Source organism: Prionailurus viverrinus, chromosome C1 (assembly GCF_022837055.1).
Source record: "Prionailurus viverrinus isolate Anna chromosome C1, UM_Priviv_1.0, whole genome shotgun sequence".
Taxonomy (NCBI): domain Eukaryota; kingdom Metazoa; phylum Chordata; class Mammalia; order Carnivora; family Felidae; genus Prionailurus; species Prionailurus viverrinus.
The window spans coordinates 31,341,108-31,353,114 of NC_062568.1; the positions used below are offsets into that span (position 1 = coordinate 31,341,108).

Below are 12,007 nucleotides of genomic sequence, written 5' to 3' on the forward strand. Positions count from 1 at the left end.
TGCAGCTCTTTACGACAGATCCTTTTAAAATAAAGCAAAAGCAAAGGAAAGATAGACAACTCTACATAAAGAAAAACATCACATTCAGTATATGTACTAAGATGTTTTCTTCGTTTAGTCATGGGCTACCACATTAACCTTTGCTTTTGTGTCTCTTAAAAATGCCCAGGCACAATTTAGTTGTACATAGTTCTTTTTTTTAAAGCAAAAACTTCTATTTTATGATTGCTTAAGTAATAGCATTCTTATTTTTAAAAATTTAGAAAATGAAGAAAAGTATAAAGGTAAAAACATGAATCACCTGTAATTCTACAGTGCAGGGGTAGTTACTATTAACATCTTAATTTTTTTTTAATTTATTTTTTGAGAGAGAGCGCAAGCAGGGGAGGGGCAGAGAGAGAGGGAGAGAGAATCCCAAGCAGGCTCCATACTGTCACCACAGAGCCCGATGCAGGACTCAAACGTACGAACTGTGAGATCATGATCTGAGCCAAAACCAAGAGTCAGATGTTTAAGTGACAGCCACCCAGGCGCCCCACTATTAATATTTTAGAGTCTTTCTTTCTAATGTGTAGTGTGTGTGTGGATGTGCACATGCATGTTTATATCCTAATTGAGATCATACTGTACAACACGTAATTGTAAGACAAGTTAAAACTATAATTCTTTTTTTTTAAGCCCAGATTTTCATGTAGGAGAGTAAATTTACAAAGTATAAAATACTAGCTTTTATCTCATCATTAGTTTCTTAGCCTTTCAAAAATATCACACAGAGATCAAGGTTTTGCCACTTTGCTCAAAAAGATGTTTGACATTTATGTTAACTTACTACATTCCCTTTATGGGAATGGCTTTACTGGAGCTGGGATATCTCAGGCTATCGGGAGTACATGTTTGGCTGCGCCATCTCTCTGGTATAAAAAGTGACAGGAAGTGGTAGCCATGTGAGTGGGTGGTCTCAGTCTCACTCCTAATGATTTTGCTATCTCCTATTTAGCATGTAAGGCAGGCTAAAACGTGGCACGTAGCCATCCTCAGTAGCTGCCCCTTCCTGCCAGGCTGCTTTCTCAGTAATGCAGTCATATCGACAGCCTATCAAGGAGAGCTTTCTACTTTTGTCAATTGTCACTTACTACAATTTCAGGCGTATCCACCAAATTCAAATAGAAAAAAATTAATATATTTACATTACAATTACCATTTGAAAAAAGTTACTATGCCAAGTAGTGAAGAAATTAGATTTCTCAACATTCTCAAATGCCAGATTAAAGCAGGCAGTCAACACAATGATGTTTAAGCGTCAAATTGAGCACTTCATTCTCTGCCTTTTTTTTTTTTTCAGCATTATCTCAAAAGATTACATTCTGTTGAGATTATCAGTAGAAATTCCCTCAAGGTCTCAGTTTTTGTACCAGTCTTATAGTATGGGGTTCTTTTTACCAACCCACAATTAATTATGTAATGTTTCATGCTCTAAAAGTAGCTTTTAAGGAAGCCTTTATTCAGATATCAATGAAGATTAATCACAGAGTTAATAGGCAGTTTTTAAAAGTCAGATACCTTTACCCATGGCTCAAGTTTTTGTACAAGTTTTAAGCACATCTTTATCTACTGCAGAAATCCTTGAGTTACATTATTTTTCCAGTTCATGGCATGGCACCTTTGTAAACTTGCTTGTGAAGCAAATCAGGTTGACCTATTAAAACTACTTCTCCAAACTCTTCCAGCCCTCTTACAAAGAGCACATTGAGTTAAATCAGGGTTCTTATAGCTGGAGAATGTTTGTGCCTATGAAGAGCCCCTACCACTTTGCTGTAGAAACTGTGTAATCATCTTCCTTTCACAGGGCCAAGACCAGGGTGAAGCAAGCTGGGTCCTAGGTATAAATGTGAAGGAGGCACACACTTTCAGAGCCGCACTCCTTAAATTTTGTGCATTAGTTGTTTGCTTGCCTCACTCTGGCCCCAGCTCTGATCTTTCAAAAAAAAAAAAAATTCTTATTCCCAGTTTCCTCTGTGTCTGGGTTCCCCTCCTCCACCCGCCCCCGCACTCACAAATTTTTGAGGCAGTTTGCAAAATATATAGTATTATGTCACAGGTATGTGGAATTTGGACCTGAAGTCAGGGACTTGAAGTATTTTGGTTCTTTTCTGCTTGATGTTGTAGCCTAGAACATTTTGCTATTAATACCTTTCTGGTATTTAAGTGGAGAAGTAGAAAATTCCAGATTCATTCATCTTTTTGACAGATATGAATGGCTTTTTCAGGTGCATATTGTCATGTAGGCATGTATGTATGTGTGTACATATTTATATAAAATCATACCATGTCTCCACATTATTATATAGCTTTGTTTCTCCCATGCATCTTTGGCAAGGAGGGAGATTTTATGAAATTCCCCTTTGTCTTGAGTCCTCTGTAACAGAAGTTAAAGAGTTGTTTTGAAATAAAATTTTCATTACTCTCAATTACAGATTCAATCTTTACAAACACATCCATAGAAATGTGAGAGACATGCCCAGAGACAGCTGAAAATTGGTCCCCATGAAAATAGTTTAGAACTTAGTGTACAATTTTGAAAAATACAAAAAGAAGCAGATCATTTTTACTTACCACATTCAAGGTATAAAATAATTAACCTTGAACTGTAACCAAATGCTAAGCACAAACCTTTCTCGGGTTTAGATGACCTCCTCGTCAGGGAGTCACTGAAGCCCTTGACAAGTCTCCCTTGCAGTTAGCCTTTTATCCATTTCAGTTTTCTTGATTAGGTTATCTTGAATCATTAGGGGGTTTATTTATTTTAATAGACACTTATTGGATTCATGAAAAGAGAATTTGGTGACTAAGAAACAAGAGCTGAATATTATCTGGCTCATTTCACACTTCAGAAGAGTCTCAACCAGCTGAAGAGAAATCCTTTCACAGTTACAAAAGTTTGTTTGGGGACTTTATGTGCTTCCATTTAGAAAGCGACTGTCTGTGGTTAATAATATGAATTTTCTTTTGAGACACTCAGAAAACATTTCCTTTTGGTTACATATGCTGACATTTTCTGTATTGAGGATGTGGGTGAGTAAATGGCCTTTTACATTTCTGTGCAAGAAGCTTTGAGTCATTCTCCTAAAGAACTGTTCATTTGCTGACTTATTCATTCATTGGAGTTCCTAGAGGGGCAAAGGCGGGGTGTGGGGGGGGTGTGGTGGCAGTGGGGGGGGTTCTTACTATTTCTAGGCTGAATTCACTTATCAGCTCTGTGTTAGGCCCCTAGGGCACATTACAACATAATGACTGTGACAAGGCCCTGTCTTCAAGGCAAATACAACCTTACTTACTTACTTACTTACTCACTTACTTACTTACTCACTTTCTCTCTTTGTAGATCAGACTAGGCTGTAAACTTGTGTTTGTTGCTAAGCAAATGCTGGTTTGTATTTATTCTTAAATATTGTAAAAACTAGGAAAATTGTCATCAACACTTAAACTTTTTAAAACTTAGACTTTTTAAAGGAAAAAACATGGGGCCTGGGAGAAGTTGGAGTCATTACCAGTGTCCTGGGGTAGGAAAATCACTCAGTACACAGTGACATTTCAGTACCACGGACAGAAACACTGCTCTTCCCTTTTGTTTCCCCTCCCCCATCACTTCAAGGGAAGGTTTGGAGCTTATGGGATTAAAACCCATATCTACTGGGGTCCACACTCAAACAATGGTCATATTATTGTCTTGGGAAAGACCTCCCTGGTTATTTGGACATTCTCAGCCTTTGGTATGCAGTTTGCAGAATGTCACTCTGTTGCTGTCTACCTGAAAATTTTAAAACTTTAAAATGTTCTATAAGTAAAATAGATACTGCCCTTCCTGGTTCGTTTTTTAATCCAAGAAAGCTGTAAAAAAATCCTCATGTGAATAACAACAATAACAACACACACGGAGAGAAAGGAAAATGGTTAGAATAACGAGAACAGATTTTTTAGAATTATTGATACAGTGTAGTATTTATGATATATGTCATTTTTTTTGTGAGAATGAAAACTCCTATTGGGTGAAACATATGAATTATGTACTTTACCATTACCAGGTCATTGTGAGTCCTGATTTTACTGTTGGGGGGGAAAAAAATCTAGGCTAGGATAAGTGATGTTGACTGTATTTATCATAGTTTTTTTCTCTAAGGACTTCTTGTTAGACACGAATGAGGGAGGAAGGAAGGGAAAGAAAAGGGGCACCTGGATGGCTCAGTTGATTGAGAGTCTGACCCTTGGTTTCAGCTCAGGTCATGATCTCAGGGTTTGTGGGTTTGAGTCCCATGGAGGGCTCTGCCCTGATAGTGTGGAGCCTGCTTGGGATTCTCTTTTTCTCCCTATGTCTCTCTCTGTCCCTTTCCCACTCACACTCACTCTCTCTCTCTGAAAATAAATAAACTTTAAAGAAAAAAGAAAGAAAAGTTAATTATTTGTCATATCATTTAGAAGCTTTCTATAGCTCCCATGGCCCATACAATTAAGATGAAATTTCTTTGCATGTTATTCTTTATAATCTGACCCCACCTCTGTTTCTAGACTGCAAAGTTGCTTCTGATTCCTGGGGTGTGATAATTTTCTAAATCCATGCATTTGCTGGTAATGTTGTCTCTTCTGATTACTTCCTCTCCCCACCTAGTGAAATCCATCTTTATCTTTCAAGATCCACCTTTCATGTCATATTCTCTATGATGATATTTTTCCTGAGCTTCATAGTCCAAATACTCACTTCCTTGCTGGTGATCTCAATTCACCTTTTTAATAAAAGTAATCAAGACAAATGATGTATGTAACATACCAGCACATTGTATGGCACGTAGTAGATGGGTGCTTGCTATAAGATTACAAACTGAATTAATATTCTGAGAGACCTGTCATTATTTGCATTTATATATTATATATAACACATTAATATATAATGTAAATTGGATCATCCCATTTTTATTGTATTCATGCATTAGAGATGGGAGAACAATCTTCAGAACATTGACAGGGTAACTTCAGAGAAATAGTGCCCCTCTTCAACGAAACCTCTTTGAATTTGAGGCTGTAAAACATGCCAGTAGGCTAATTTCTATGCACTCAGCTAATTTCAGTACATCTAATAAACATTTATAAAGTGTCTTTTTTGTGTAAGGATCACACTGCTCTGAAAATGCTAAAATGAGCCAGAAACCAACTTTTTCCCTCCGCCCCCATCAAGAAGCTGACAATTCTTTTTTTTTCTTTTTCTAATTTTTTAACATTTATTTATTTAAAAAAATTTTTTTAACATTTATTTATTTTTGAGACAGAGAGAGACAGAGCATGAATGGGGGAGGGTCAGAGAGAGAGGGCGACACAGATTCTGAAGCAGGCCCCGGGCTCTGAGCTGTCAGCACAGAGCCCAACGCGGGGCTCGAACTCACAGACTGTGAGATCATGACCCGAGCTGAAGTCGGACGCTCAACCGACTGAGCCACCCAGGCGCCCCCAACATTTATTTATTTTTGAGAGACAGAGAAAGACAGAGCATGAGAAGGGGGCAGGGCAGAGAGAGAGGGAGAAAAAATCTGAAGCAGGCTCCAGGTTCTGAGCTGGCAGCACAGGGCCCAACACATGGCTTGTACTCATGAACCGTGAGATCATGACCTGAGCTGAAGTCAGACACTTAACCGACTGAGCACCCAAGCACCCCAAGATGCTGACCGTTATCATCATCATCATCATCATCATCATCATCAAATTGTAGAAGAGTATAAGCAACATGCTTTGGGGTCATACAGGAATGACCAAACAGTTCTCACAGATCAGGTGAGGCCTTGTCAGCTGAGCCTTGGCATGTACCTTCTCATGGGGGACAGAAGGTTGAATATGAGACATTCCAGCCAAGGGAGTAACAAGAGCAGTATTAGCTGTGCTCAAAACACTTATGATTCACTTAGCCTTCCTTCTACCATACTAAAAATGCTAAAGCAACTACAGCCAGCCATTGGTTGAAACCAAAGAGAAATTACAGATGGGTAGGTATATACCCCACAGCCTGGAGGTGGGAATACCAAGTATCTTCAGAGTCTGGGAGTAATTCACCATGGCTGGAGCACAAAGTCAATAGAGAAATTGATAGGAGATGAGACCATGAAGGAAGAACGGGAGCAAATGACGGTTCTTATTGTTGCCTTTTTAAATGCTTTTTGAATTGGGAAATAGGGATGTCTCATTTAAGTAGATCTTTAATTAAAACCGTCCATTCACTAAAAGATAAACTATGGGATTATTCATCTTTTAAAAAGAAACAATGGCACATTCCTTCAAGTAGTAAAGATTCCTAATACATTTACAACATGATTTGCTTTGTAAATTTAGATTGGCAGGCAACTTTTCCGGAACATATGGATTGTAAACAAACTATATCTTGAATGGTATGAGTGTCTCCTCACCTGCATAGTTGGAAAGGGTGGTCAGAGCTGTGTTTTTGACTGAAGGAAACATTTGTTTAAGAGGCTGATTAGATGGCTAAAATGAGATGTTATAGATACTTATGCATTGAATGCTTGGAAACTCTTTAACCATTGATTACAAGGATGCAGACTTTAAACTTCTATTCCTTCTCTGGATTCAGAGTTTGAAGGTAAAAGAGTTTTAATCATAAATTCCTTGTTATCATTACACTTAGACTCCATGGATATTTTTCTACATAAGTTTTTCTTGACATTTTTTGTTTTTAACAAATTTTTTAGAGTCACAGAAATGTTGTAAAATAGTGCAGTTTCCATATAACCCTCACTTCCTCTGTTGTTAGCATCTTACATCACCACAGTGCAGTTATCAAAACCAGGAAATTAACATTGTTTTAATACCATTAACTAACCTAAAAAGTTTATTCTAATTTCAGTAGTTTTCCCACTAATATCCATTTTCTGTGCCAGGATCCCATCCAGGAATCACACTGCATTTGGTTTTTATTTCTCTTGAGTTTTCTGTAGTCTGTGGCCATTTCTCGGTATTTCCTTTTTCTTTTCTTTTTTTTTTTAGTTTATTTTTATTTATTTTGAAGGAGAGAGATACAGCATGAGTAAGGTGGGGGGCAGAGAGAGAGGGAGACAGAATCCCAGTCTCCTCGATGTCAGCTCAGAACCTGATGCAGGGCTCAAACTCACGAACCTGTGAGATCATGACCTGAGCCAAAACCAAGAGGTGGATGCTTAACCGACTGAGCCACCCAGGCGCTCCTCTTTTCGTTCCTTCTTTCTTTTTTTTAATGACAGTGCCACTTTTTTTTTTTTTTAATTTTTTTTTTTCAACTTTTATTTACTTTTTGGGACAGAGAGAGAGAGAGAGAGCATGAACGGGGGAGGGGCAGAGAGAGAGGGAGACACAGAATCGGAAGCAGGCTCCAGGCTCTGAGCCATCAGCCCAGAGCCTGACGCGGGGCTCGAACTCCCGGACCGCGAGATCGTGACCTGGCTGAAGTCGGACGCTTAACCGACTGCGCCACCCAGGCGCCCCGACAGTGCCACTTTTGAAGAATACTGATATGTTATTTTGTTGAACATCTCTCAATTTGGGTTTGTCATGATTCAACTGGAGTTATGCATTTTTGGCAAGACTTCTGCAGATACTGTGTTGTGTCCTTTGGAGTGCGTCATACCACAGGGTTCATGATGTCCATATGTTATCACTGGTGATGTTGCCCTTAATCACCCGCTTAAGGTGGTTTCTTTGTACTTTAACCCTGATGGCTAATTATTATCTGCTATTTCTGACAAATAACAAGGTAACAGACCATGGAATGTGGAGCTGGAAAGGGAACTTAGAGACCATCTTTTGTAAACCCCTCCTTTTGCGGTTATATTCCAGAAGCTGTAAGAGGGTAACCATTGCCCAACGGTAACCCAATCATTTAATGTCAGACCAGGAACTTAGCAGTTAGTCTCAGGGCTCAAAGTTGAAAATTCTCTGAGCTTCCTGGCTGTAACTCTCTTTTTAGCCTCAGTTTTACCATACTAGAAAGGCTAACCTGACTATATGAATATGTAACTAACCTTTGGTCAGAATTTACAGCCAGACTAAAAGAGAAATTACAGATAGGTATATACCTGCAGTTCATGGTGCCTGCTCCCAGTGCTGACCAGGACTGGAAATCAGATAAACTTCTGTATCAGCATTTCTGAAATGAAAATAAATCTCCTGGAATTCTCCACACAACACGGCAGGGAATAACAACAAAAAACCTACTTGAGATTTTTAACAGAAAAAGGAGATTTGTTTATTAATAATTCATGAGTTCCCATTGAACATGCACGACAGAAACAGTGCTATTCAATAGAGAATACTGTCATCTGTCACTGTTTTATTTGACATTTACACTTTTTTTTTTCCTGATACTGCAAAACTTTCTTGGACGGCATGCAAAAATTATATAAATGAAAAAAAAAAATCCCAATGTGGGGACTCTTTATCTCTTCTGTGGTGGGTTCACTCACAGTTTCATACATGTGTGTTCATGCAGCAACATGGCACTTTCTCACACATTCATTAGCCACTAAACAAGCTAATAAGAGACCCCCATTGAGAAAACAGAGATAGGCATCCCGAACGGGTCGGTGGAAGGATCAAGTAAATAAAAAGATGGAGGGTGAGATGGGAAATGGGGAGGGAGAATAGATTTTTGGAAGGTAAGGCTACAAATACGTGGAATGAGTGGTGAGCCAGAGCAAAAGGAAAGTAAATTATGGCTGCTGTGAAGAAAACTGACACACATAGATGGCCATTTCAAATGCAAAATAAATATTTATAAATGGCATTACAGGAGCCCCACTAGTAGGGGATATCGGCGTTCAGTGGAACAGCAAGTCAGAGTTAGGAGCACCTTGCAGTTTTGTGCTACTGTAAGGCTCTCGACAGTCTTTCTGCTCTGTAGGTTAGTTATTATTTATAAAAATCACAGAACCAGCTGATACATTCATAAGCTAATTATTGAAGCAGCTGGGTACACATGGTGCAATATGTCCAAGGCTGTGAAGTATCACAGATTTCTTGGGGCCTGCTGTGGTGGGGGTGCACTGTGGAAGGCTCCATCCCTTAATCTGATCAGCCAAGCAAACACTTTGTGGGGAAACTAGATTAATAACCCTCTAAATACCATGAATGTGCTTCATCTTCAAAACCGGGTTCCCTTAAACATGCTATTAGCTCAGCTCCATCAGGGATTTGAGGAAGTTCTCTGGTTCCCTAAGAACAGGGTCTTGTTGGCTACCTCCCTGTGCCAGAAATTAATTTGGTTTGCTTATGCCTGCACACATGATCACACTTGTGTCTAATCTGCTCCCTAATAGCTTCAAGGTCAGGACCTTGCATGTCAGTGGGCAAATTGAGCACCACACTTCTTAAAGACTGATGGCAGACAGCACACAGTCCATAACGAGGCCTGTAGTTTGTTCTAAGTGATTGTAATGAGTGCAGATTATAACAGCGCATATAAATCAAATGCAGCAATGAATGTTGTGTGAGACATTCCGAGTATCATAAGTGGAGATACCACTCAGCTGTCACCTGTCTCCTTTCAAGCTGCAGCTTCCCACAATGCAATTCACTCCTCAGGCGGAACAGCAGGTGCTGTGTCCTCCTTAAGGTCTGGGTATCTCAGAACTTCATCTTTTAACAGATGTAGGTTTTTGTTTTTATTTTCTGTTAAATGATTGGTCTCTATGCTATAGCCTCCCCTGGGAGATGTTAAACATACCTGTTTGAAACATTTGAAAGAGTTCGGTTGGAGACTCAGATCTGTATAGAGATAGAGAAATAGGAGCTCAGTTTTCCACAGATGGTTTATTTTCCATTTCAAGAATTCTTTCCTTTGTACAAAGAAACCCTTGAGGAAACACTTTGGGACTAGGAGATTTTTTTAAAAATATAGTTTATTTCCTGATAGGGATAAAAAATTTAATTGTCTTCAGTTTTCATACACGTTGCACCTTGAAAATCAGCATTTACCTGTCTCTCAATTGACTTGAAAGAAATCTATGGAAATACTTGGAAAAACATTTCCAAGCAAATGATTCGATATCTTGTTTTCATTCTTCCTAACCCTCTAACTCTCCCCAGCTCCCAGTTTATTGCAAGAAAAGATCAGGTCTGCGCAAATGTGGCCTCTCACTTGTAAAAACAAGGCAGTGTTGTGTTACAGATTAGTTTATAAATCCCCAGTGGCTTCACAGTTCAGTGCCTACAGCTGCTGCAGATGGGCCTGGGTTTTTGTCTCTTCGCGGTGCTGCAGCCGGCAGTTGAAGGAGAAAATGGAATGATCAGGTTATTAACATGGAGGCCGCGAGGAAGAGGCTGCACAATGAGAACAGCTGGTGTTGCTGTCTTGGCTGATGCAGCGGAGATAATCAAATCTTGCCTTTTTTTGGGTAAAGGCAGAAGACACAGTGGAGAGTTAGACAAACAACAGCTTACGATATTATATGGGGTTTTTATAATGCATGTCAGGAACTTTCATTGGCTTACAAGTTATGATATAGAATTTGTTGGGATTCGGGATTTAATTTTTACAAAGTCATTTGTGTTTCTTTATGCACCTTTTCAGAAAAATTCTTACTCTTTTGCAAGAGGCGTGATGTGGGACAATTCTTGTTTTTAAAATTAGCGATGTAGCTTGGAAATGATGGGTTAGAAAGCTACTGGGTAAAATATTTTGACATGAGTCAGTGAGCGATGTTGACAGCATCCTCTGTATTATTTTCATATAATCCATCATTATTTGCATTACATTTTCTTTCTCGTGCAGTTTCAAGCGAGAGAACATCCGGATGCCAGAATTGGGAGCACATTTGCAGGTGTGACCCGACCAACTGCCTACCTTCCTGCAGGTGTGGCTGTGGCGGGACGGTGATGGTTAAGTGGGCCTAGGGCCCAAGGCATTCAGAGACTGAAAATACATATAACTTTTTCATTCTCGCTAAGGTTGTTGTTTTTATTTTGTGGAGTTATTGATAATTCTAAGACTATTTCCTTCCTAGAGAATTCGGTGCTATTTACACTTAAATGTTTCTCCTTCTTTAGAATTCACTATGTTGTCAATACATATTTGTTCATTTTCACATTTTTCTTAGAATGGAAAGTATCCAATTGGGCAGTCTTTAAAAATTGTAGCTGATCAACATGAAATGATTTTTTTTTTTTTTGAGAATCAGATAACTGTAATCTTGCTTGAGTATCTTTTACAAAAAGGAACTGTAAATTAGTTGAAAATATATTCAGTAGGAAGGGTGATAAGATCATTAACAAGAATGAAGATTTTGGGGCATTGGTGTAACCACCTGTGTGGTCATTGGTTGCTTCTTCAGAGTTGTCAGACTGTGACCTCAGTCAGGCTATCCTCTGCTGCTCTGCACCCTACACATTAACTCAAGTGACCTTCTCTCCCTCTAGGGCTGGCTGTGTGAACTGCTCCGCTGGAAGGAGAACCCCAGCCCAGAGAACCGCACACTCTGGGAGAACCTGTGTACCATCCGTCGCTTCCTGAACCTTCCCCAGCATGAGAGGGATGTGATCTATGAGGAAGAATCAAGGCATCACCACAGCGAGCGCATGCAGCACGTGGTCCAGCTTCCCCCTGAGCCAGTACAGGTCAGCACCCCATTCTTCCCCCAACCTGAGCGAGGCTGTTGATGTCAGCAAGTGTCAAGGGTCAAGGGACACACCATGCCACCTCCCATTGGAAGGTGTCTCCTGCCATGTCCCTGAAGATGGGGCACCCTGTTCTCACAGTGGGCACAGCGTGCATGTGTGTGCATGTACACACGTGCACATGCTCACGTGGGGAAAAATGGGTGAGGAGTCGAATCCAGAGGCAGCTGCTTTCCTGGGTGTGTTTTATTTGTGGGATTGTGAAGCCAAAGCACATGTGGCAAATTCAGTCTCCCAATCAGGAAACAGAGTTCATAGTTTCTATCAGCTTGTTTATTTTTTTAAAGAAAAAAAATCTGAAGTAGCTAAT

General features: G+C 39.7%; 1 protein-coding gene across 1 annotated transcript in view; it reads left to right on the forward strand.

The window, feature by feature from the left end:
- SATB2 (SATB homeobox 2) overlaps positions 1-12,007 on the forward strand; it is a 185,080-nt gene that overhangs the window by 138,637 nt on the left and 34,436 nt on the right. The window contains exon 10 of the mRNA XM_047871611.1: positions 11,440-11,637. Within this exon, the coding sequence (XP_047727567.1) occupies positions 11,440-11,637 (198 nt within the window). The remainder of the gene's footprint in view (positions 1-11,439; positions 11,638-12,007) is intronic.